The sequence below is a fragment of the Sceloporus occidentalis genome, unplaced genomic scaffold (genome assembly GCF_023333645.1).
Source record: "Sceloporus occidentalis isolate IW3139 unplaced genomic scaffold, rSceOcc1.0.p SCAF_96, whole genome shotgun sequence".
NCBI classification, from domain to species: domain Eukaryota; kingdom Metazoa; phylum Chordata; class Lepidosauria; order Squamata; family Phrynosomatidae; genus Sceloporus; species Sceloporus occidentalis.
In genome coordinates this window covers 3,336,833-3,363,410 of record NW_028317076.1, presented here as the reverse complement: position 1 = coordinate 3,363,410, position 26,578 = coordinate 3,336,833, and the positions used below count along the sequence as shown (strand labels likewise).

Sequence of the window (26,578 nt, the reverse complement as noted above, 5' to 3'; positions counted from 1 at the left end):
AAAGACTCTTTTGTTTATCTCATTTAAATATGTATAGATCCACATTGTTCACTAATAAAATGAGCCTTGTAAATCGCGGTGAGCTTTTGAGTCTTCATTCTGAAGTTTAGCCGTTATTGGTTTTCAATTGATGTGGGAATGTTTTTGAGTTGACTGGGTTACAAAGAGAGGTAATAAGATTTTTTTGGTTTGTGGACATAAAAATATATCTGGTTATCTCTGAAACACCTACCTATAGGAGTGTTTAAAAACCATGTTCCATCATTTTGTTAATCGGCTGTACTACAGCGTTTCCATTTTTAATCTATAAATAAATCAACTGACGTCAGAAACCACCAGAATTTTTTTTTTACTTATCTGATGGACAGGACATTATCTTGTAGATATAATGAGGTTCTAACATGCTGCAATTTGTTAGAATTCAGAGCTGGGCAGAATGCACTCACCCATTCCTGCTTCATTCCTGTGGTGTGTGCGGTGTACATGCTAGCAGTTTGCTGAACTTCAATCTGTGAACAACATGTGTTTTCCTTGTGAGCATTTGGTGAATCGGTAGCAGGATCCCATAATTACAAGAGAGATGGTTTAAAAATAAGTAAAAGTGTGATGGAAGTGTCAGCCTAAAAGCTCTTCTTCTGTTGGCTCCTTTACAGCCTCTTTAGCAAAGCCGCAGTCTCCGCTTAGCGACAAGGAACAGAGTCCTGTGGAGAGCGATGATCCCGCTTCAAGTAGTGTGTTTTAATTAAATAGACATATCCTTGCCACTGATAGCACTGAATAAACAGCGCGCAAATAAAGAATGACCCAAAAGGCAGGAATCTGGCAGCTTGCTGGGCCTTGTAAATCATTTATTAATTCAGACCTAGTTATCAGTCTGCTGTATCGTTTCAAATAGTTTTGTTAACCCTCCTATTGTAACCAACATCAACGGTATGAATATCTCTCACTTCTGACTGTACAAAAAATGTGTAGAAAAAAAATATAAAAAAGGGAGTAAGTAGACTGTAATTACCAGTTTGCAGAGCGAATTCCTGCAGGGTTTGTATTCTCCGCATTAGTAAAAGAGATAAGTTGAAATGTATTAAAATTTCACTGTGCAACTGGGAGTGTTTGTTCACAGTAAATGTGTTAATGTTTCTTCATTGCCCTTGTGTTTGTGTTTAAATTTAGGCTGTATGCCCAACAGGGAGAAAAAACAGAGGATAAAGTATATAGCGCAAGACTTCTTTAGAGAACAGAACGTGTGTAGTCAGACTGATGATAGATACAATGTATACACACGTGCTATTCTTTGTTTTCTCAGAAACACAATTTCTATTTGTCTAAAACATTTTTTGTAACTTGTCATCTATGATAGGAGCATTCCGGGTCTCCTGGTTTGACCAGGAGTCTCCACGTGAAACCCTGCATCACACAAGTTGGGTTCTTCTTTCTCTAAGTAGGGGAGCAGGATTTCTAGCCCACTTTTCCCTAAACCCTTTCCCACTTTCTTGTCCACAAAAAGCACACCGGGGCTAGTCCTGTACCATGTGCAGCTAGTCCCATCACCACGTGAAGTCAAGCACTCAGAGTAAATGGGAAGATTCTCAGTCGCACATTCTGGAGTTTAACTGCTTTTTATTTTACTCTGATTTAATGATATTTGAACAGAGCAGTGGTTTTGACACTGGTACATATAACACATGAAATCTCTGTTTGAATATGGGTGATGGTTCAGAATATATTTAGCTCCTGACAAGTCATGGTTTCCATAAGGATTGACATGGTTCAATAGAATATTTGTGATGCACTACTAGCTCACAGAATGTGTTTTTGCACAAATACATAATATTAACTATACAAAATGCCATCATTGATCAGTTCATACAGTCAAGGGAACACTGTGCCGGCAGACACACATTCAACAACTCATACATTCAGACAACTTCCAGGGTAGATATGGTATCTGGAGGTCTTCCCCATTCTTTACAAACTGGAACTGTGATGGAGATGGTCACCCTCAAGAAAGTTGGGTCTAGCCCAGGTGGGGGAGTTTACGTGCGACTAGCTGAGAGTGGGAAGGAAACAAGGGATAAACTGGCAGTAAGTAGGTAGGTAGATATCAAAACTGCCCTGGAGACCCAGTAACCAGCTGCCATACCCAGAACCGCTGCTGAAGTCCACAGAGGCTCTAAAATATCTCTTCACTGAAAATGCAACAAAACAGTAAATACTGTGGAAGTGATACATTTCTTGTCTACTTTTTCCTAGCACACACCATTTCTGTTTTCTATATTGTAACATTTAGTTTTATTTTTTGTCTCATGTGCTGTAACTTCAGATTGTCTATCACTGTATCTTGGAGGAGGCTGTGTGTGTAGCTAATTTATACTAAATGGATATGTTTGTAAAGTTAGGCTTGAGCTTTTTGTACTTAGTGTCCTAACGTGTTCTAAGGGAATTAAATACACAGAAAGTATTAAAAATCCTGGTAGCTGACCTGCGGTTAAAACTACTTGCTGTTTTTATGTCTGATCAGTAAACAGATATCTGTTGAGCCATTTTATATCCAAAAATAACTAGTCCAGAAAGAAAAAAAAAAAGGGAAGGTTATTTTAAAGCCAGGGATTTAGACATAAAGTATTGCTTGGTTTAGTGTTTATTTGGATTGAAAGTGAGTTTTGTTTGTAAGGAAAGGTTCAGGTATGAACTTGTTGGACTTAATAAACCCAAGGTTCTAGTTCTTCTTGAGACAAAATGGAAGCTTCACAAGCACCACTTCTTCTCAGTCCAAACTGAGCAAGGGTTAAAATCACTGTCCTTTTTGTAACGTTGGTTCTATGTATCTGCACAATTAATTACAAAGTTCATTAATTAGTGAACATATTAAAGAAAGACACCATTACTGACAAGTGCAGACAAGATATATCATCAAGTCGATAAACTATTGAACATGAAAGTGGACCTTTCAGCAAGATGTCCCCCTTCCCCCACAGACACATATATTATTCCTGCTTCATCAGCAGATGTCGGCAGTAATATATTTCATATCGCTATTTCCGTTAATCAGGGATACATACTTACATAGCTTGGAAAATGAGCGATCGATCGGTTTACATGATATGGGGGGTAACGAGCATGTGGTACTGTGTAATTTATTCAATCCAAATGTTATATTAAATATAGCAGTTAATGAAGAAGAAATATGCTAGAGATGGGGTTGCCACCTGGATATTATTTTAAAAATAGACCAGCAAAAAAAAACAACTTGGGGGGGGGCATATTTTGGTTATTTATTTATTAACTCAATGGCTGCTTTGACTGTAAAATAAATGCTTACTATGTAGTGTACATGCAGCGTATTGCGAAATTCATTAACGGGGAATAAATTAGTAGATGTTAAATTAGGTGGGCATGCATCTCTTTACATGAATCAATATAAAACATCTACCCTGGAAGCAGATATATATCCACAGCGAAATTTTAAATATGATAAGTAAAAAAAATGTTTGGATTATACATTGTATGTCATTGAAACCTCTAAAATCAGTATATCAGATCACTTTTTAAATAGAATTACTTTTAGGTTTAAGATGGGTTCGGGAAACATAATAACCAGGGGAATCTCAATCAGGACACCATCCCCTACATACAGAGACATCCGCTCCCCCTACTATATATTCCACTGCTGGATTGTTAGTGTATGTGCAATAAAATGTATATTTAGCTACACAATTTCAGCTAGTCCATGCAGATGCATTGTATTAATGTTTCCTTCTAGTTGATGACTGTATATTGTTCAACCTTAAAAACATCATGTATATTTCAAAAGCTGGTCATTGAAACATGAATTTTCACATGGTCAACCGGATCGATTAATCTCTTTCTGTTTCCATCTCTCTCACAGGCCATCCGATGTACACTTGTAAATTGCACGTGTGAATGTTTCCAGCCTGGGAAGATTAATCTTAGAACCTGTGACCAGTGCAAACATGGATGGGTGGCACATGGTAAGAAATCGGTCCTTCTGTGGCTTTCTTTTCTCCCATCAGCTTTCGGTACACTGGCACAGCAGATATTATATATGTAATATATTAATTAGATTTGTGAAATCTACCAATATGTACTTATTCATTTTGCATGTATATATATATATATATATATATATATATATATATATATATATGTAACATCTTGCCTATATGATCTCTGTTCTAACCTCACCTAGAGTATAGTGCGCAGTTCTGGAGACCCTGTCTTCAGAAGAATATTGACATTTTGGAGAACGTTTAGAAGAGGACTACTAAAATGGTGAATGGTTTGCAGGATAAAAATGATCAGGACTATAGGATCTGAATATGTTGGAGAAAAGAAGAGAAAGAGGCGATGCACTGCCATAGAAACATTTAAATACATCAAGGGATTTTACAAAGTACAAGAAAAGAGGTCATAATCTAAAACTAGAGGGTCATAGGTTTAGATGTAATGTAAGGAAGTAATACTTTACTGAGAGTGTAGTCGATAAGTGGTATAAGTGGCATAGGTTAAAATAGTAAGAATATAAACATGCATGGGATAGGCATATGGCTATCCTGAATCTAAGACGAGATCAGGGCAGGCTAGATGAGTTAAATGGTTCTTATCTGCCATCAAATCTATTCTCACATCCTTTAATTTTTCAGGACACTTAGATAATTGACAGGTATTGGTGGTGCAACACTTAGATAATTGGTGCATTTTGTACACACGTGTGAAATAACAACAAAAAATAAATAGTCCAAAGGTTTCTGAGAAATCTAATACACTGTATTTTTCCAATTAAAATTTCTTATAAATGCCTACTTAAAATACATTGCTTTTTTTTCTCTGCAATTAAATATTCTAATTATTTTGAACGTCTTGTTACCTCTGATATAAAGAAAGACTGCCTGGTGACTAAAGTAAAAAATATTTTCATTGTGGCAATAATTTTTTAGATTGTATTTCAATTTAGGCTTTTTGTTAATATTTAAATACTGGTGGTTTAGGGTTAGTATTATCTTTTTATTTTAGTTTTTTTTAATTATAATTTTGTTTAGAAACTTTCATTTTGGACTGAGGGTATATGAATATGAAAGGGAGCATTAATATGTATTTTCTTTAAAACAATGTTGCTGTTATGCATATCTGAAAGAAATATTTTATATTATTTTAATATGGTAACGGTCTATGGAGTATAACCATTATATATTTTAAATACAATGGTTCCTGGCTCCAAGAATTGGAATGAAGCATTCATCTGTTTTGGAGATCTTTTATATTTTGCTTATTTTTAGCTGTTTACTTGTGTTAAGAATATTTAGCCGTTTAACTGTATAATAGTTACATAGAAACTAATTTATTTCGTTTTTTTTTAAGGAAGTATTTAGATTCATATAAACTCACCTCTCATTAGCTATAAATTAATTAATAGTTTTATTATTCTTCAGATTTAATTTTTTTACATTTACAGGGGTTTTTTTTAAATTATTTTAGTTTAACTTGTTTTCTAGTTTTAAACCACTTTCTAATATAAATGTTTTATTTCTATTTTTTTAATGATTGAAATAATATATGGTATTTTAATGTAATTGTTAACCCCAGTGTTACTTTCAACATTGATTAATTAATATATTTTATTTAGATAGTGCCAACAATATATGCAGTGCTTCTTACTGTACATACATTGAAAGGTTATGACGAAACTAGAAAGTAACAAAGACAACTAATACATTAAAATGAATTGTGAAATTATGCACAACATTTAAATCATTCATTTAATCTTATTACTAAATTTAGGAACATTAAACAAAATTATTTTATATAAAATAATAAAAATTTTTAAGCAAAGGACTGTTTTTCCATGACATGCACTTCTTCCTCTTAGGTTGTGATGTCATAGCAGGTATACAACCGATAGGAACCCTGTAGGAGGTATTTTTGGGCCCAGAAAAGACAGGGCACCTTCCATAATTCCATAAACCCGTATACTTCTAGACTAAAGGAAAGCAGGATTTTGTTTTGAAATGAAAATCTTTCGAAATAAACTATTTGGGTGACTATTCCTTTAAAAGCTTTGCCCATAAAAAGTGCAAAGTGTAAGAAGATTAAAAAAATTCCAGAAGTCACTCAAAGAAACGAGGGGCATGCATCTCATATGTAGATTTATAAACAACAGCTCACATCCTAATGACTTATTGCACGCAGCACCTTTCTTGTAGAAGCATTCTGATACCTGTCAGATTTTTGCAGTTGATGGCTCGGTGAGGCTAGTCGGGGGAACATTTCATCTGCCAGAGCAGCACAGATTGGTTTCTAAATGAGTGCCTAAGGACTCAGATATGTCTGCTTTGAGACTCTGACCTGTATTTTTTTTTTTTAAACACCTTTTAAAAGGAAGTTTAAAAAACACACACAGCTGATTAAATCATAGCACAATAGCAAGCGAATGCTAAAAAGCACCCGGTCGAATCAGATTATTATTCCACACCTCCGCCATTCAGCAGGAAACCGACCATATGAATACTAATTGGCACATCTTGCTACATAATAACACCGTTTCTTTATCATTGTCATTAGTGATTTTTATTTACTTATTAACGATATCGAAACTTGGAAATAATTATTACGGTAAGCTTGTTCGGACATTATTAAAAGCGAATGTTAGTTTATTGATGTCAAAACGACTTTAAGATTTCTAAAAAAAAAATTCCTTGTCCTAAGGTATTTTTCTTTATAACAATGGCACATAAATGACATTTTATAGTCTGTTGACAATATTATTATTTAATTACAGGGAAGTTTTTGGCATAAAAGCAAACGCTAATTTTCCTTTGACTTCCTTGTTCGAGGCTCTGTGACCCATTTCTCTAAAAGCAAAACCAGTGTTGAACACTTAACAGCTTTGATTAATCTACAAACTAATTTGTTGAGCGCCCGCAAGGCTCCTGAGGTTGTAGAGAAATCCCCAATGTGTACGGGTGGTGCTTTCTTTAGAAACAGGGTCCCCCCCGGCTGTGTGAGGTTAACCCTTAATGCGCCACATTCATTTCAGAATGCTTGGCAGGAAAAATTTATTAAACATTTCATCCTTTTCATATAGTGTTTGTCTGCATCAGAATCTCTTATCAGGGATTGACGAATACAGTGTTAAAGGCTGTTGTACAACGAGAGGAGGGAGAGACAGATGTCACACAGGCCCTTAAAATTGAAAAGGGGGGAAATACGGTTTAGAGGAAAATGCAGACAATTATATTAATGCAATTGCTTTCATGTTGGAAGTATGTGTTATTATCTGTAGGTGCTGAACGCACAGTTGCCTCAAAGGGAAGTAGACAGGAGACACGGGGAAACATGATCATTATTAACTGAAATGGCTGCGTGTCAAAGCTGGATAGGGTTCAAAGTTCTGTTTGAAAAAATATGGTGGGGGTGAAATAAAATAAAAAAAAATTCAGACAGCCATGTCTGTGAGTGAACTGCGGTTCTGCTGTCGGCTACGTAAACAGAGTATCCGTGTGAAGTGTACTGCCTGGAAACACATCACAGAGGTGAAAAATAAGAATTAAAGGTGTCATTGAGACTTTTTTCATCTTTCTTAAAATTATATTTAACTTGTATGTACATACAGCTTGAACTGGCCTTTTGTCGAGCCTTAGAAAATGTCCTGTGAAAAAAGAAAATAATTTGCACTATAACGGCCTTTGGTCAGCGTAGCTTCAGGGTCATGTTCCATTAAGATCACCTGTTACTGACATGTTTCCTATTCTTCTTAATGGATGTTAAATATTTGAAGACTCTTAAATGGGACAATCTTTAGTGGAAACGTTACTGGTCTTAGATTTTGCAAATTCAAGCAAAACTTGACCTGCCATAAAACATGCGTATCCACATAATGTTTTACTAAAGCATCTAATCCAAACATTTAGTATGTCCTTTTCTTAGGACTGGGTGGACTTTTTGGGAAGAGCAAGTCAAGAACCAGCTGGCGTGACTTCCCCTTCCGACTTATTGATCTTGAATACTGAAATCTGCCTGAAAGAGCCCCTAAATTAATCTAGCTTGACTGGTAGCTCAGCTTGCCCACCTCATCCTTTCTTCCAATTCTAATTCTTTTCATTATTAATTAATCAACACACTCACACCATTTTTCATTCTAACCTAAAACAATTCATATAATTCTATTCTTTTATTTTTTTCTGTAAGAAATAATAATTCCCTCCCACCACACTTTTTAATACTCTGTAATGATGAATCCTCTCTCTTCCCTAACAAACATGTTTGTTACCTAAAATGTAAAGTTCAGAAAAGACGTGTGTAAGTGTGTAGTTCACATTGGGACATCATGTTTAGCGTTACAGTTCTAACTTCTCTGGTATCCACAGGGTTAAAATTCTTCTCTGTAGCTTAGTAAAGGCAAAATGATAAAATGCAATTAAATTCTACCTGATTTCAAGACGTGTGCTCTGGTAAAGTTCTGTTAACAGGCCATCTGGTTTACATACTTCTGTGTGATTTGATGACATGTAGTGATGTGTTGAATTCAAACACCCCACAGTATCTATTAAACGGTGCTTCAGATCGTTTAATCAAGAATAGCTAACAAAGCATAATTTATCTTGTTCTTTTATTAAACCTAGCCTGATCCTACTGATCTGTATTGCATCCGAAATGACATTAAATATGCCAATTTTGTACGCTTGTTCCTGGGCTATGAAAAGCATAACGCAAAAAAAAAAAAAAACCTGTTTATTTTTCCACCAAAATTGGCAGTTTTGTAGACTATGCCTTAACTTAGAGTCCTTTGAAAACCCTGCTTTTTGTAGTTGGACTATTTTAGAGAAAATAAACATTAAAAAAGCCCATTCTGAACACTTACAGAGTGTTTTGTAGAAGAAATATATGTCACGCTTCAGTTTATGGTGGGTAGTGTCAAGTGAATAGCACACCTTTAAACACAGCCAAAAAGCTTGGGGAAGCTGATCAGAGACTTTTAGTAACAGCAGGGAAAATATGGGAGAAAGGTGGGGATGAATGACAGATATGGCGAGCATGGCTCATATAGAGATTAAAGGGTAGTATTTATGAAAACAAATACATATTAAAATAGATTTTTAACCATGTCTATGCACTAAATAAGCACACGTGACAATGTTTACAGATTAGAAGGTTCAATATTAAAAAATCCATTTTATGTTTCATGGCGAAATGCGTCGCCTTTATTTTTCTCAAGATCTGCAAGACTGCTCCTCCAAATGTATTTATTTCACCCATATTGTTGAGCCGCTGATTGTTGTCAATTAGTTCAGTCAGCCTTTGTAATGTTAAGAGGATGGAGGAAACTTTAGAACTTTAGACTACATCTCCCATCCTCCTCAGCCAGCCCCTTAGCTGAAAGAGCATTATGGGAGATGTAGTCCCGCAGCAGATGGAGGGCCGCAGGTTGGACGCCCCTGCTTTAGAACAGGAAATTAAGTAGATAATACTGGCCCTGACACTTGGAGACTCGGGGATCATCTTCCATAAAGCACTACAGTAGCCCAACTACAAGTTGTCTTAATTCATGAAATATGTTAAAACCTATGATGGTCACATTTCCTCTTTAAATAATCTTTCATTCAGAAAGTCTTTGATAGACATTTTTACAATAATAAGCTTTTTACTTATTTTTATTTTTTTAGTAATGCCTCCAACTGTGTATTTGTTATCTACCAACTGCACAGCATTGTGGACTATGCCAGCACTTCAAATAAACTAACAGTAGTAATCATTGCATACAAATGTAAAGATTATTTTGCTATTAACATAGTTTTATAGAAATTTGATTAAAGTGACATTAAACTTTAATGTTCAAAAAATCATGCTTGGCTCCTTACTGTTGTGCAATACAAATCAGGGACTAAATGGTAGGCGGAAATCAACAACGGCAGGAAAGGGTTTTTTTCTTATCAACTCTTAAGGAATCATTTCTGCAAACCTTACTTTTAATATAGGGTCTGCGTAATCATTTTCTGTGAAAAGTGAAAAGTGTAATGCCAATAAAATTTTTCCAGGGTCACCAAATACCTGTTGTATTTCTGTAGCATTAAGCCTTGCTTTGGGGCACATATCAATGCAAATTACACAATAATTATTTACTCTGTATTTTTCCAACTCCAAGTTTAGTAAGAAGAGGAAGGTTTCTGGATATATATATATATATATATATATATATATATATATATATATATATATATATATATATATATATATATATGTATGTATATTGCAGTGTTATGTTTAGTTAATCAACAGCCAAGCAGAAAGAAATATTACAGATGATATTATTTTGTCTTATCACATTTTGATATTTTTCTTATTAACAAAAACATTTAGTGTCTTCATAGACGATAACCAAGACCTGGTCGCGTGTACCTTAATACCAGTAAAAAAAATCTCCAGTTGCCAGGCCGTGCAGAAAACCAATATGTTCTTGACATTCAACCAAAACAAACCTTACAAACTCACCAGTTGAAAAAAACAACGAAATAAGCACTTTAAATATAGAATTTGCCGCAGCTGTGTATGTCATTCTTGTGTAACACAAGGACCCTTTTCAGTCCATTTCCTCCAAAATGTCAGCTTCTTTACTCTGCAAAGTATGCGGTTTTAAGATTCATTAAGTTCCCCTCTACGTGCATGTAATTGCTCCTTTCTCAGTGACTGAACACATTCAAACTCACAGTACTCACAGAGAAGACAAGTGTGGCTGCTAAAAGTGATGCTCCCACCTGAAGTGCTTACCAGATAAACATTTGCATGAGCATGTAACATGAGAGGGTCCCTCACTACTAACGTTTAATCACGTCTAGTCTGAAGAACACAGACATGTTAGAGCCCGATGCCTTGTTCTTAACACTGGGTATTCAAATAGGACATACCGTGGTGAAAACAATCTTCTACAAACATGATGCTCATTGTCCCCAGTAGAGACATGTCATCGATTTTGCAGGCTCTGTCTCACATCTGTGGATGGTGGTATTCCCCCCCGTGTGTTATCAGTGATTAAAAGGCTTATTCCATCTTCATAGACAATTTGTCAATTACCAATAATTGTTATCTTATATTGATTCTCTTAATATTCAAAGTATGCCAAGATTTTTATTAGTTTTGAGTAAAAAAGTACACTGTATTACAGATGGCCCAAGGGTCCATTAAATAGTTCCTTGGAGATGTTTCAACCGTACTCTCCATAGAGGAAAGCATCAAACAAAACTAAGATATTAAGAAAACGCAAGAGCACTATTTTTTAATGCCTTGTAACAAACATATATTAAAAGGAAAATTTGCACAAAATAAACAATTTCTGTTTTTGTTATTCACATTTTAAATATGATACCTCTAGTAATCGTTCATTGGTTTAGTAACAAGCTTGCAGGGAAAAGGTGGCTTTGACACTTCTGCCTGGGGATAAGACCACTGTGAGAACAGAAATCACCCCCGGTGACTCCCCAGTAACTACCATGAGCACGGTTAAAAATAAAGATATATAGAGCTTGGGAAAAGTGGAAACATGTTATGTTATTGCTATAGTGTTAAATCATCATGCTCGACTTATTCAGTTGATGCAAAAGTATTAAAATCTACTCTATACATTTTTAATTATCATTTATCCCTTTTCATTATTGATTAAACTAAAAGTGATTGAGATGAGCTGTCATAAATAAAAAGTATGATCATTCTTTTTATATCCAGGCATCTTTACAGTACATTGCACATCAGTCTCTTGAAAGTTTAAATCTGAAATTATTAGTAGGTACAGTCAAGAAAGCGAATACAATCTAACAATGCTTACTTTCTCTTTTTTTTCCTTTGTATATGTTTATTACATTCTATTTTTACATCAACTTATTTGCTTGTTTTGAAACTGGGTGATTTCAAAAGCAATTGATGATTTGCCAAGTATTGCTGTATCCTTAAGAAGGTATATTCTATAAGCCATGAGATCTTGGGCCAAAAATCTTTTATTCTGTAAATGTTGCCAATTTTACACACTAAAGGTTTTTGATTGAGTTAAAACAATCCTGCCAATGACTTAACTTGCCTGGTTTCCTAAACTAGACTACTAGTTATCATAAGTTTTGGCTTATCTTTTAATGTGCATGCCTTTTCTCTTGCTCCTCTCTATCTCTCTAGCTTTGGACAAGCTCAGCACTCAACACCTCTACCACCCGACACAAGTGGAGATTGTACAGTCCAATGTGGTGTTTGACATCAGCAGCCTCATGCTGTATGGAACACAGGCTGTGCCTGTACGCCTCAAGATCTTGTTGGACCGACTTTTTAGTGTGCTAAAACAAGAAGAAGTACTGCACATTTTGCACGGCTTGGGCTGGACACTAAGGGACTATGTCCGCGGATACATTCTTCAGGTAAGATTTTTTTTTTCCATTTTACGTATCAGCTACAAAGAACACTGCAAATCTTGTTTAGTAGATGGACAATGTATTTCTGTTTCCACCATAACTGCTGGTTTAACATCCAATGAGATGTTGGGTAAAATATATGATGGATCTTCAAGGTCCGTGTTGGTCATATCCGTTTGTGCTCCTGCTACAAGAATACTCTTGAAAATGAATACTTTTACTTCCCGTGTCATATTCCAATCACCTACATACTGTGGATACTTACTCCAAAATTGATAGTTGGGGAAAAAAGCAAAGGGATCTTAGTTACCCAAAATTATTAAATAAAGACATTGAAATGTTACAGCTGCTTCCCTCTTAATTATGATATTGAGCATCAAAGAAACAGAACTGTTTTCCCCTCCATTCACTGGAAAACTGGGAGGCTTTGAGGGTAGGTTGTGGAAAACAATTGTTTGTCAGGTAGATTTGAAAGTTAGCCAGTTTAACTTTTTTTAAGAACTGGGAATAGGTATGCCCATTGATCTCTGTTAGTTTAGGCTTTATGTATAACATATAGCAGTAAGAAAATTATTTCTCAAGTCAAGGGCTACAGTAAAGCTCCATATCAATGTTTTACTGTGAGGAACAAGATATCACATTGTATCCATGATAGGTTGCTTAGCTTCTAGTTTAGGAGGCATCTTTATATCCTGGCTGGTTCATCATTGATGTTCTTTTTGTTTTTAATGGCAACTCAAGATTGTTAACTAAAATGAGCTGCAGGTTCATTTAGGTTTATTGTTTAGTAGTTAAATCAGTAAGCCCTAAAAGTAAGATTTAAATTTCATGATGGTCCATAAGATGCATGTGTGAGAGCCACAACTGCACACGTTTCATTGCTTTCATATCAATCTAGTCCTAACCTCGCAAAGTCTAGCTTATATGCAATCAGTAAGTCTGCAGATTCCTTAGTAAATAATTAAGTTTTTCAACAGGGTCCAATTATGCAATGACAATCATTGATCATTTAGGATTCAGTTTCAGATATGTAAACAACTCATTCTGACAGTTCCTCTTTTCTAAAATAAAACAATGGCAAATGGTACCTGCACACCCTTGTTTGGAAAAGGAGCAGTCCACTTTGGGAGCCTTTGTGGAACCGCTTGAACTCTACTATGATATTGTAAATTCTTACAGTTCTTACAGTCATCATTTATAGTTCTGGCTGGGTACACAGATGACCAGTGGAATAAAGAAGATGCTGAAAAGTGAATTGAGTGAAGACTTATTGTTAAGTATTTTTTAAAGATATATATATTTTTTTCTTATATATTAAATATTCTTCATATTGTATTCTTTTTATTGTTATTACTGGCGTTACTTTTTTTTTTGGGCCATACAAAAACAATCAAGTAACTTTACTGTTTATAGATAGCTTTGCTGCAGATGTGCAGACAAGCTGGAAGGGATGGAATAAATAGCTGGAAAAAAAAAGGATTTTGGACGGCACTTTGTCTATTAATTTTGACCACAAGATGCTTTAAATAATGTTAAGTTCCATAAAATAAACAGAGTAGTGGTTATGGACCATATGTTTTATAATTGTCCTGTGGTTTTTGTTTGCTGTGTTTTTAGAGAGCCATCAGACAACTTTGTGAAACAATAAGTACATGAACAGAAATGACTGTCCGTACTTTCCAGACATAGAACATTATTTTATCTTTATTGTGTTAAAAGAGGATTAACCAAACCAATAGGCTCCCCTTTACACAGAAAAAAAAAGATGGGCTCATCGTTTACCAGCTAGCAGTATACAGTATATAGTGCATGCCCAAACTAGCCATGCATTAGGTTGTTGCCATCAAACATTGTATCTATCAAAAAACAATATCTGGGTGTATCAGATTTGTTTCAGCCTTTCTGCGTGCTTACAGTGTATATTTAGTGACCTGTTACAAGAAAGCTTCCCAGGGTAGACTAAACCAGGAATCAACATATTTGGTTTGGATCTAGATCAGGGGCGTCCAACATGCGGCCCGCGGGCCAAATGCGGCCCGCGAGACCTCGAGGTGCGGCCCGCGTAAGATCGGCAGCCAGGGCAACCGATCTTACACGAGCCGCACCTCAAGCCCTGCTACTCACTTGTGGGAGGGTCTTCTGGACTGCACAGAGGAAGCGGAGTTCACGTGACATCCTACTTCCTCTGTGCTTTAGCAGAGAAGGCAGAGGGAGGCCGCGCCCCGTGCTGAAGTCTGTGAGCGGCATCGAGGGAGCTGCAGTACAGGTAAGGGGGTGGGGAGGGTGTTTGAATGAGTGTGTGTGATTGAGGGAATGAATCTGTGAATTAATGATTATATGAATAAATGAGTGTGTGTGTGTGTGTGTTAGTGTGTGATAGCATGGATGTGTAAGTGCTGGAACCTAGGCATGATGGGACTGTGATTGCTGTTAGCAATCACACTCCTATCATGCCAAGTCAGCCAGTACATGCTGAAACCTGGCCAGCTGCCCCCCTTGTGTAGTGATAATGCCAGCAGTATGGGGTCTGCACTTACAGCCATCCTGTACCAGCGTGTATTGGCTGACTTGGCATGATAGGAGTGTGATTGCTAACAGCAATCACAGGGAGCACAGTCCCATCATGCCTAGGTACCAGCATTTACTGGTTGCCTAGGCTAACAGCAATCACACTCCTATCATGCCAAGTCATATTGCTAATTTTGTCCAATTGTGTGTTACCTACTTTTATTAAACATGTGAGTTTTTATTATTATTTTTAAAGGTGGGGGTCATTTTCGGTTTTGGCTAAGTGAACCATGAATGTTTTGGTCCAGAATTTTCATTTTAGTTCATCCCTAGAATAAATCTAGGGAATCCTGAATTTGTAGTCGCAAAACTTTCAAGGCCCAGAAATCAGTGAGAGGAAGAGTAAAGGTTTTGTGTCATTTTACTTTATTTTAATCTGCATATTTTATTAAAGGCCATATTTTTTGTCACAGTGAAAAATGAGTGCGGCCCGCGCACGTATACAATTCTGATGAAGTGGCCCACTGCAGAAAAAACTTGGACACCCCTGATCTAGATGCTAGCCCAAAAAAATTTTGAGCCAACCTTTTTTCCTTTCCCAAAAATGTTATTTTAATGTTTTACCCCTTGGTCTGCAGTGAAAGGATCCTGCACCACTTTGTACAGTACTACAGTTAACCCCACCACCATGTAACTGCACCATCTGATAAGGGAGTATCCTCATGAGTGGGTAGGGCACGCTGTGTGTGGAGGCATGAAGTAGGTGTAGAAGTGGACATGTAGTGGGTATGGTAAAATGCTGCTCCAGTGCCTGTAGAAGGACAAAACTGGCCTGGAGGCTAGAGGGAAGCAGCTCTTCTCCTGGAGACTTCAGGTCAAACACGGAGAGTTGCCAGGTATGCCTCTTACCATAATGTTGTGTTGTTTATCAAAGAGAGAGTGGATTACTGGGCACTGAACAACATAATATGAAACAGACTAATGAAGATAATATGAGATCCCAACAGTCTCCAAAATTTTAGTTTTTTGTTTTTTTTTGCCTGTACAATTTTATATAGCCAGTGAACCAGTCAGGAATTGCTTGGCACATTCCCTGTTCCCTAGAAGAGCAAACTATGTTTCTTTATAGGCCTGCTACCACTAATGAAACCACTAAAAATGGACACAGAGCAGTGCTATTGCCACAAAATCATTAGTGTTGCGTTCCAGAAATAAAATGCACAAAATGCCATGAAACCAAGTTACAAGATAAAATAACACATTTTTTTTTCACTGCTCTAGAAATGTGTTTTCTTCCCCGTGTCTTGGCATCTGTGCTGGACACATTTTACATCTGTTCTGCTAAGAGGCCTGAAGGACAGGGAGGGGAGACAGAGTGTAGGGTGTGAGAGGGAGGGGGAACTGCGAGGAAGTATTACAAATCTCTCAACTTCATCATGGATGCGCCTGCTATGTGAGAATCATATTTTGTGGCAAGGCTATCTCTTTCTCATCTCTGTCCCACACTTTGTGATGACAGTGCCGTCTGAGAGCAAAGCATTGTACCAGCGTCCCCTCGTTCTCTCTCCCTCCTGAGTTCAATTTGCAAGCACGCTGCTTGTAGCTCTGACAGGCAGATCATTCGTGCTTGAATAACTCGCTCTCTGAGCGCTACCGTTTGTGGCACCCATGTAATGGTTAGCAATAGGTACAGCTGTTAACCATTCACTTATAAATAATCTCCAACCCCCCTTCTCAACCTGTCTCCCAGATAGTATACCTGTCACCATTAATAATTCAGAGTCTGCGCTCCCAAGTGATGTGGCCCGTTGCTTGTCATTCACAGCCGAGTGGTGTCCAGGCCGGCTACATGTAAGCAGCTCTCTTCTTTCTGCTCACAGAATCCGCTCTGTATTATTATTTCAGTTTGCGAGCGATATGGGGAGGAAATGACCAGCTTTTGCACCATTTCTGTGAGCTGTATAAACAGATATGTCACTTATTTCCATGTTTTATCTTGAAACCATTGCCTGCATTCTGAAACTGCACTCTGACCAGTAAATACACTTGGCATAAAAACACCAGACCCCCAAAAATACGGTTTCAACGTAACAATGAAACTGCTACCCAAAGTTAAAACTTAAAAGGCGTCAATAACAAATATATCAATATTTCCTTCCAGTTTTCCTGGAGTCTCCAGGCAAAGTGCTGCTTCCCCAGAGGCTCTCGGTTAGGATTGTCAATCACCGGGTAGAGGAGTGCCATTTTCCACACTCAGGTCCTGTCTCCTCCAGTCCTAGATTCTACCTCTTTTGAATCCAAATGGAGCCTACACTGTCGCTAATATTGGCCACACATCCTGGAGAGTGGGAACTCTGTGAAGCCAAAAACTGGAAGTTCCCACTTATGTTTTTTAATGCATAGTAAAACCAAGGATTTCAAATGGTCATCCTGGAGCCTCAGTCAATGCATTTCTATATATAAAGGAGAAACCAACATGGCTCCTCACATTCTTTTTTGGGTTACCCTCCCATTCTTTGCCTATTACACTCCCTGCATCCATATTATCAGTGGGTCAACACCAGGGGCAGGTCGGCTTTGGGCGGTCCAAGATTCTTCAAAAAAAGACTAGTCCGACTTGGACCGGCCACTTGCATATGTGGGAACTCAGTGTTATAAGATGCTAGCTGACCCTGTGACAAAGGCTAGGCTGCTAGCACAGTGTATGCGAGCAGCTAGAAAAGAAAGCTCTGAGTAAGGTAAGAGAATGAGAGGGTAAGTGAGTTAGGGAGGGAGTATGTATATGTAAGTGTGTGTTAGAGGGAGTGTGTGTGTTAGGCTTTACCTGCCCTCCTGGTCCACACCCAACCAGAATAATAAATAAATATAACGCGTAAAAAAAATGACCACAATGGTTAGTAATACCATGTAATCTAATAGCTCAACAAAATGCTGTCCATGAAAACCTCTAACTTGCAGTCTCCTGGAATATAACAATAATTATGTTTCTATTGTGTATAGCATGTCATATACTGCATGTTTTTTTAATTTTTTTATAGAAGCTTCAGTAAGGGAGAATGCCACAGCACATTGTCTGCCTTACTTGGTTTTATTCTCCAAAAATGTTGTATAAATATATATATATATAGCTTTACTGTACTGATTACAGATGAGAAAGAACGAGGCACTAAATGATCTCCAGGCCCATTGGCCCTGAGACACCAGTTTATCAGTTCCCCACTGCCTTTCTCCCTGTAAAAACTCATAGTGAAGTGTGAAAAGCATCAGAAACTCTTGCTTGTGCCAGTACGTTGCTTTTTTTTTCTTTCTATTTGCTTGCCAGCACCTTCATCTCCTCATATGTTTCTAGCTAAGGACTAACATAGAACACAGAATAGAAGAAGGAGAAAAAAAAAAGCCGACAGCAATAGAGTCCAGATGCCGGTATTTCTTCTCTGTCACTTGGCTGCTGAGCAGATGGAATTTATATCATTTGGGCATGCTAGAGGGGAAGAGGCCTAAAGCGGCCAACATGTGGAACTAGGCCTGAGTGACATTTTTGCTAATGTTTTGTCCTTGTAGAACATTATGCTTCCTCTTTGCTTATGAGCTGCGGTTTTCCTGACTCAGACAGAGTTTCCAGGCCCAGCTGGAGCAAGGTACTCCCCCTTCTTCCCCCCACCCTACTGTTAAGGCCTAGGAAGAACTAATGGACCCTCGTACAATGAACCTCTTTATTAAAATACCTGACATCTGCATGCAATACACACCGATTCATCTCGAGCCCGCTCTAGGTATTTCACTAGGCGTTACCAGTCTCTTCTACTTGTGGTTCCTCTCCTTGCCTAATTTATGTAGGCTATTAGGATAAGATTACCTTTGTATATTTTATTAGACTCGGGAAGTTTTCTAGATGATGTCGTTCGGATACAAATAGGAGGTGTTTTTTTTCCTGTAGATAAATTAGGTTTGCTGTCACAAAAGAGGGACTGGGACAAGACATGAAAATTATTGTTTCGCAATAACTTATGATGATAAGTACATTTCATGCTAAAATATGTATCACCTTAGTCTGTGTCGGGGAAAACTAGGCTTGTATGCTATATTCCCATCAAATAAGATAAGGTTTAACAATAACTATGTCATCGCTGTCATTCACGCTGTTCTGCACTGATTTCCTTTTGAACTTAGATAATACAGTGCCAACATATATCATGTGTTTAACTAAGCCCAGAATCCTTTCCATATCATTTCAGGTTTGGTATTGTGGGACAATTTTTTTAATACCTTATCCACAATGATGAAATAATGTTGTTTCTTTTTTTTGGCTAAAGGAACACTCCAGCCCTGTTATCATGCATTATCCATATTGGTGCCCAGTCTATTTTACTGCATGCAAATCAGTGCAGACATATTTTATTCATTGGGCCCCTTCTGTCTCATTTAACTCCTCCCCCAGCTTCCTTTACTGAAAGCAGGAAACATACTGCAGTATGCTTCTTGCACATGCCCAGCTCAACGCCCATTCTAGTCACTGCAACCTCTGACCTTGCCAAAGGTGCCAAGAGCCCTAGTTATGGCTAAGTAACTATGTATATGTTACATTTTTGTATGCAGCGCTAACACTTAACAATTTACATTATAATAGTAAGGATGCATATTAAGTGCAGTCATATAGGAAGTAGTCATAAAGACATTTTAATCAGGGTGCCTATATTAGAACATGAAGTCTCTGAGTAGTAGCAGGGAGTAGGCAGATGTACAGGCGGTTAGAGCGTTTTACAAGCCTTCTTTTAATGCATATCACGCCAAGGTATGTTACTGTAATCTACAGTAAAAAGGTATACCTTTAAGATAGGACCGATTCTTTTGCAATGTTTAAAAGTGGCCTTATCACTGTATCAATCAACAGAATAGTACAAACAGCAGGAAAATGTTCAATTAGTGCATTATTTTGATGTTATTATGGATTATTGTTATTATTACATTTTCAAATCTCATAATATGCCGTAATTTTCATTTATAACAAGGAAGTGTGTCCTACTGCTGGTTCATGTGTAATAGCTGTAGTACTAGATTGTGTACTTAAAAAATATGGGGAATGGGTTGGACAGCCTTACCAACATTTAAAAAAAAATGCAGATTCTGTGTGTAAGGGATGGTGGTTTTCAAGTGTTTGGGTCTAAAAGGAGGCATCTAGTATTTGGGAACACTGTCAAAGAAATAAACATGTTAATGTGGTGCTTTGAAAAAATCATACCATGTACAATGTATATTCTTAGAGGGTTGCTCTGTTCTATTTGCCCTCCCTTGACATGCAGAGGGTTAAACATACCTATTCTTACAACTACCCAAATATACCTGCCTATTTCAAGTTTTCCATGAAAAACAATAAATGCTTAATACAGCCTCATGTGCACACAGCGCTGGAATATGTTTTTTAAGAACAGCAAAATAAATTGCCGTCTTCAAGCTCTTCGTGACAAAAACATGTTCCATTGGAACTGGATCATCACTGCCTTTAAATCACAAACCCATAAAGTATTTTATTTTTCTCTTCTGAGTCCAGGCACAATCTGATAATAATTAGGGCGTTTGGACATAATGTTGAGATGCATGTCCTGACTCAGGGACTGAAACAACATCAGGGGAGTGAAAAAAAAAACTGGTGTGACCTTTGCATTCTTTCTCTGGCCTTGTGTAAGGAGCACTATAGGAGGGAGGTGGGATGAAGTGCTCAGAAATTCTCCTTCAGAGGCAGAATTCCTATTTTTTACAGTCACGATACTTAGTTTAAAATGAAGTTTTCTGAAGGTTTACAAAAAAAAGATGCTGTCTCCTCTACTCTGCTGAATTTAACACAGCTCTATCTTCGTCATCATTTTTGTAGGGAACTCTCTATAGTCAGGTGACACAACAGCAGGCGGGATTGAAACCAAAAAAGCTTGTTTGTTCTCATATGATTGAACCTATGGAAGACAGATCTGCTAAGTTTTATCTGCTTAAAGTACTAGACTGTGCAATTAATGTTTTTTTTTAGATAGGAGTGTACCTTCTAAAGTGGTCTGTTTGACTCAGAACCTAGAGTGAAGGCCACACTGGGAATGACTGTGGCGCTGGCCCACTCATGGGTGGGAGCTGGCTGGCTAAATGCGGCCATACATTATGTTTTTCTTCCACTTGAGCAGCAGTATGGATAAGTATGCAGCCTTCTCGGCCACTGGCCCTGTAAAGGCTTGTTTTGCAAAGTTAACATGACCCTAAATAATTTATTCATAGTTCCCTGTGATAATACAAAATTGCACACTATGTACTACCTCAATAGACTGTGTTAAAAAGAACCTAACCAGTGTAATATAGGAAGTCATTGAGTGAGGAATTGTGATGTCAGACCAAGGCTACCCAGTGGTCAAAATTCAACATTGGGCTCGGAAGTTAACATTTGGCTTGGAAGTGAGCCCTTAGGACATGCTAGCAACAAAATGGTCAAACAAAACACCCACGTACTGTAAAATTGAAATACATATGACTTGCTTCATAGGCAATGACAATGGGAATGGAACATCATAGGTGGTGGCTCCTAAGCTTGCAGGAGATGTGTTTGGCCGAACACTCATCGACATGAGTCAAAAAGGAGCTTGCAGTACCATTCTTTGTACCACTGAGATCGCCTTACAAAATGTGCTGCGGGACATGAATTTTATATTTTACATACAGTTTGATGAATTGTACGAAGATGTAGTGGGTGTAATAGCTGCTTTATGCAGAATGAAAGGGGTGGGGGCTACAGCTGCTTTATAAGCCCTCTCTGTAATCTCATTCCATGGCGTTCTATTGTTGGAACCAACCAGCCGCCCTTTCAAGGCTGTCTGTTTATTGTCATTTTACTATGATGGATCCCGTTAAAGATCTGCATCTCTGAGAAGACTCTGAGGTGTCTGGAAATCCCTGACTCTAATCATAAACACCACAGCTGGCAACGATGTGGCCAGAAGAAGGGAAAAAAATCACCTTGATCCAATGCACACACTCTTTGATGTGTTTAAAGTGAACGCCTTGGCCAAAGAAAAAGGTGCAGCGTTTTTCTAAAAAAAAATGTAAAAATTCAGTTCAGCTTGACAATGCAAAATCATAACCATATGGCTCAACGCTTTTGCTTAAAAGCAAAAAAAAATTGGACTGAGAAACTTGCAAAACCATCTGACAATGATAACATGAAACAGGTTTGCAAATAATGGATGTTCGTGTGAAAATAAATATATATATATTCAATACAAAAAGAGACACACACACACACACACACACACGTCTCTCTCTCTCTCTATATATATGTATATATCAGTCCAAGTTCTGCAGCTTGAATAGACACCTGCACGAAAAGAAAGAACTACCACGTGGGGATAAGTATAGAGAAACATTCTGGTGCTATTATAAAACAGTCCATTGGTTGCACATAGTGACTGCACCACTTTTATCACTTGTTATCAGATTCACTCTGTATACACGATCCCCTAAGCGTATAGTTGATAGTTATAAGAATAAACATAAAGTAGAAATGGAATTAAGATATTTTTGCCAATAGCCAAATCTGTGTTTATTGTGAAAAATGTTCATATGGACTTTTCAGATAAAAGTATTGTTTTAAGCTTTTTTTATTTTATTTTATAAAAATGCAATATCTCTAAAAGGTTACCCACACTAGATTGATTTGTATTTTTTAGGGCTGCAACTAACGATTATTTTAATAATCGATTAGTTGGCCGATTATTTTTTCGATTAATCGATTAATCGGATAAAAAAAATGAATGTAAATTTTTCATTTATTTAAAATAATTTACTAAACAAATGATGTTAAATACAAACAGCAGAATAAAAAAACTTTGATAATACATTTCTTGTCTTTATTTCCCAACCAGCCCCCCCAATATATGCACATTTGAGCCCAGGCTTGCTACGCTGCCTCCCAGACATGCCATGCTGCCCCCCCACATATGCCACGCTGCCTACCACAGCACTCCACGCTGCCTCCCACATATACCACACCACGCTGCCTCCCACATCTGCCACTCCACTCTACCCCCCACATGCCACTGTGCCTGATACGCCTTATACCCCCTGAAACACCACTCCATCCTCCCCAGACATGCCACCCTGCCCTCCCCACATATGCCACGCCATGCTGCCTCCCACATCTGCCACTCCACAATGCCTCCCACATATGCCACGCTGCCTCCCACATCTGCCACTCCACGCTGCCTCCCACATCTGCCACTGTGCCTGATACGCCTTATATCCCCACTCCATCCTCCCCAGACATGCCACCCTGCCTCCCAGACATGCCACTTCTCTACCCCCAGATATGCCACTCTACCCCCAGATATGCCTTATACACCCTGATACACCACTCCGTCCTCCCCAGACATGCCACACTGCCCTCCCCACATATGCCTTATATACTGTATATGCCTTATACCCCCAGATATGTCACTTCACTGCCCCCAGGATTTAGATTCCCCTAAATTAACCCTAAACTCCCCATTAACCATAACTGCCCCTAAATTAACCCTTAACACCCCCTTAACCACAGCATCCCCTAAATTAACCCTAAAGACCCCATCAACCACAGCATCCCCTAAATTAACCCTAAACACACCATTAACCACAACTGCCTCAAATTAACCCCAAACACCCAATTAACCACAGCTGCTCCTAAATTAACCCTAAACACCCTATTAACATAACTGCCCCTAAATTAACCCTAAACACCCAATTAACCATAACTGCCCCTAAATTAACCCTAAACACCCCACTAACCATAACTGCCCCTAAATTAACCCCCACCTCCCCTAACTTTCAGTAGCCCAAATATATATATATATATATATATATATATATATACACATATACATATACTTACAGTTAGATGAGTGTCACAGCCATGTGGTTCTGGCCTTCTGGGAGAAGGAAGGGGCGGGGCCAGTTGTCACAGTGATTACAGGGAGGGGGAGTAAGTAGGAGCTGCTGCTGTGAGACGGTGAGTCAGACTAAACGGATTATATAATGAGGGGGATTTTTCAGGGGGATTCAACTAATCGATAATGAAATTCGTTGCCAACGAATTTCATTATCGATTTTATCGATTAGTTGTTGCAGCCCTAGTATTTTTATGTTCCATATAATTATATGCTACAAGTAAGTATGGTATTACTAGAACACACAGATATACATGTCATTCAATGTATTTATTTGTTTCAGTCAAAACTAGTTTTACTTTACCATCAAGCAGCTTGTTCCCATTATATCAGAAGGTAACAGCATGTCAGTGAAAACACAGTGTGTTTTAAGGGAGCATTTATAGGGAATATACATTTGTAAAGTGCATAACATTACATTTATTTATAGAGCAGCAGCAGATATAGGTGTTGAGTGAAATTTACCAATAACATCAAAAGTGACAATATGCAAAATTGATAATAACGTTAACACAGTTCCTGCGTTCGTAACTTTATAGTCTATTAGACTACTTAAAGTATTCTAATGTCATAGCACTTTCTGATATCTTTTCTAGTGACACATTAATTGCATTATTTGGGACAGTTTCTGTTTGGTGAAGGACAGATGGATATAAACAATATCATGCCATGCCATTCATATTATTGCATGCATTTATACAACTGGACACATATACATATGGAGACCTTTATATTAGTCTGATGATCAGGGGCCTTCACACCACTTGTCTCTATTTAAATTTTACTCTAGATATTATATTTTACTGCACTGCTAACTTTGTTGCTGTTGCATAAATAAAACATAATAATATTACTAAAAAGTGATGAAGTAAAGATAAGATTAATGATTTCCAATTTATCTGTAGAATCTACTTTACTTCATACTCTGGTATTTCTGATTTCTTCTAAAATTAGCATTACGCTTAAATTGGACTAAAAACCCAATTTTGCTGGTCTGACATAATTTAGGAAAGGGCTATTGTTTGATGGAAATTGCAATACATCATTTGGCTGTGTATGCCCTGGGGATTTACTTTGTGAAATTGATAATATATTTACCTAGTTAGTTTTTTAAAGTTTTAACTCGTACCAAATTTCTTGAGGGCCATTCCTATCAACCATTTGGACATCCCTGTTCTACATCACTCTGTACTGACAAGAAACATAGAATTAAAAGGCAGGTAAGAATCATTTAGTCCATCTAGTCTGCCCCTTTTCCTGCCGTAAAGACTCAGACCTTAATCAGTCCTTTGTCACAGGAGCCACGTGCCTATCCCATCATGTCTAAAATCCCTCTCAGTATAATCATGCATTATACTGTAAACAGTTTGTACACAGACCGCTTCTGTACTTGACAACAAATTGCAGCAGAATAGCCTAGAATTCTTGTCCCAGGCTCATAGAAATCCCGCATCCTGCCCTGTATTTGTTCCAGCACTTTGCGGTCAATTGCCAATGGCCCCGCACCTCTAGTCCGTCAGACTGCTGGTTTAACAGTGTTTACGTTAGAAATATGTAATGGTCTATCACAGAAATGAATCGTACTGAGGCCGTCTGCGCTTACAAGGCCTGGGGCTGTTGCTCCTTTTGACCTCCTCTAAAAGTGTCACTGGAAATAAAAAATGCCGTTGGCTCGCTCCAGATAAGCTTAGCACCAGCTTTTCCTAATGCATGGCTGCAGGCAGCCCACAGGCCCCCTGGTCTTTTGCTTTTCAGTAGAGCTTTCATTAACAACACAAGGAGGGATTTGATGTAGCCTAGCGCCAGCTCAAAGTGCATAGATGTGCAGCTTTTTAGTCAAAGTCCCGAGAAGCTCCACTTGACACCGCTGACAGCCACATACTATAAACCTACGTAGAAAGCAAAAAAAGGAAGGGGAAAAAAAAAACAAGCTGACATAATTCTCTTTACTATTGGATTGCCTGCTAAGGACATTAAATTCCCTGCGGACATGGCTTCACTGGAAACGTTGCCACTTCTTCACTTGTATTGTTGACATGAGAATCCTACATCCGATAAAAGTACGGCGAAAATGCTGTTACCCAAGCAGAGCAATATTATCTTAACTGCTTTGCTGGTTGAAAATGTGGCTTATTGACAAACTAAATGTTGCTGTGCTTTTCAAGCATGGTGTCATTAGTCACAATGTTTTTTATGCACACAAATGCGAGTGCCAGTTAGTAATGTAAGTACTTGCCACACGCAGCATTGATCCAGTGACATGCAGGGGTTTTTTTGGATCTATAACTGCAGTTTCCAGTAATTGAGTCTGGAAGTCTGCGTGACAAGGTAGATGTCTACGTATCAAGCTGCACCTTCTTCTGGGTCAATACTTTGCTGTTTCATCAGTAAGTGCTTTTATCAATAGTAGCCCTCTAATAATGGTTTGACCTGTTATGTAGATCTTTTAAAGGGCAAATCTTATGGAAACATAAATCAGAAGACACTTTTTCTGAAATATAACTTACTTTGTTTCTCCACATGAACTAAAACAACTTTGGATGCAGTTTTTTTTCATAGTGAAAAGCAGGTACTGGGGGGTACCCATTAACCATAAGCTATACTGACTATAATGCCAAATAAGAAATTATTGCCCTAGACTAGGCTAGATTTTGCATATAATGAGCACAAACCTTCATTATGCCCCATATTTTGTTGTAAGAAATCCTGATTCTCAAT

At 37.8% G+C, this 26,578-nt stretch overlaps 1 protein-coding gene across 1 annotated transcript in view; it reads left to right on the top strand.

Annotated features, from left to right (window-relative positions):
* The window catches only part of LOC149284279 (zinc finger protein basonuclin-2-like), a 141,157-nt gene that overhangs the window by 70,276 nt on the left and 44,303 nt on the right, over positions 1-26,578 (top strand). The window contains exons 2-3 of the mRNA XM_089496946.1: positions 3,887-3,989; positions 12,172-12,407. Coding sequence (XP_089353072.1) covers positions 3,887-3,989; positions 12,172-12,407 — 339 coding nt within the window. The remainder of the gene's footprint in view (positions 1-3,886; positions 3,990-12,171; positions 12,408-26,578) is intronic.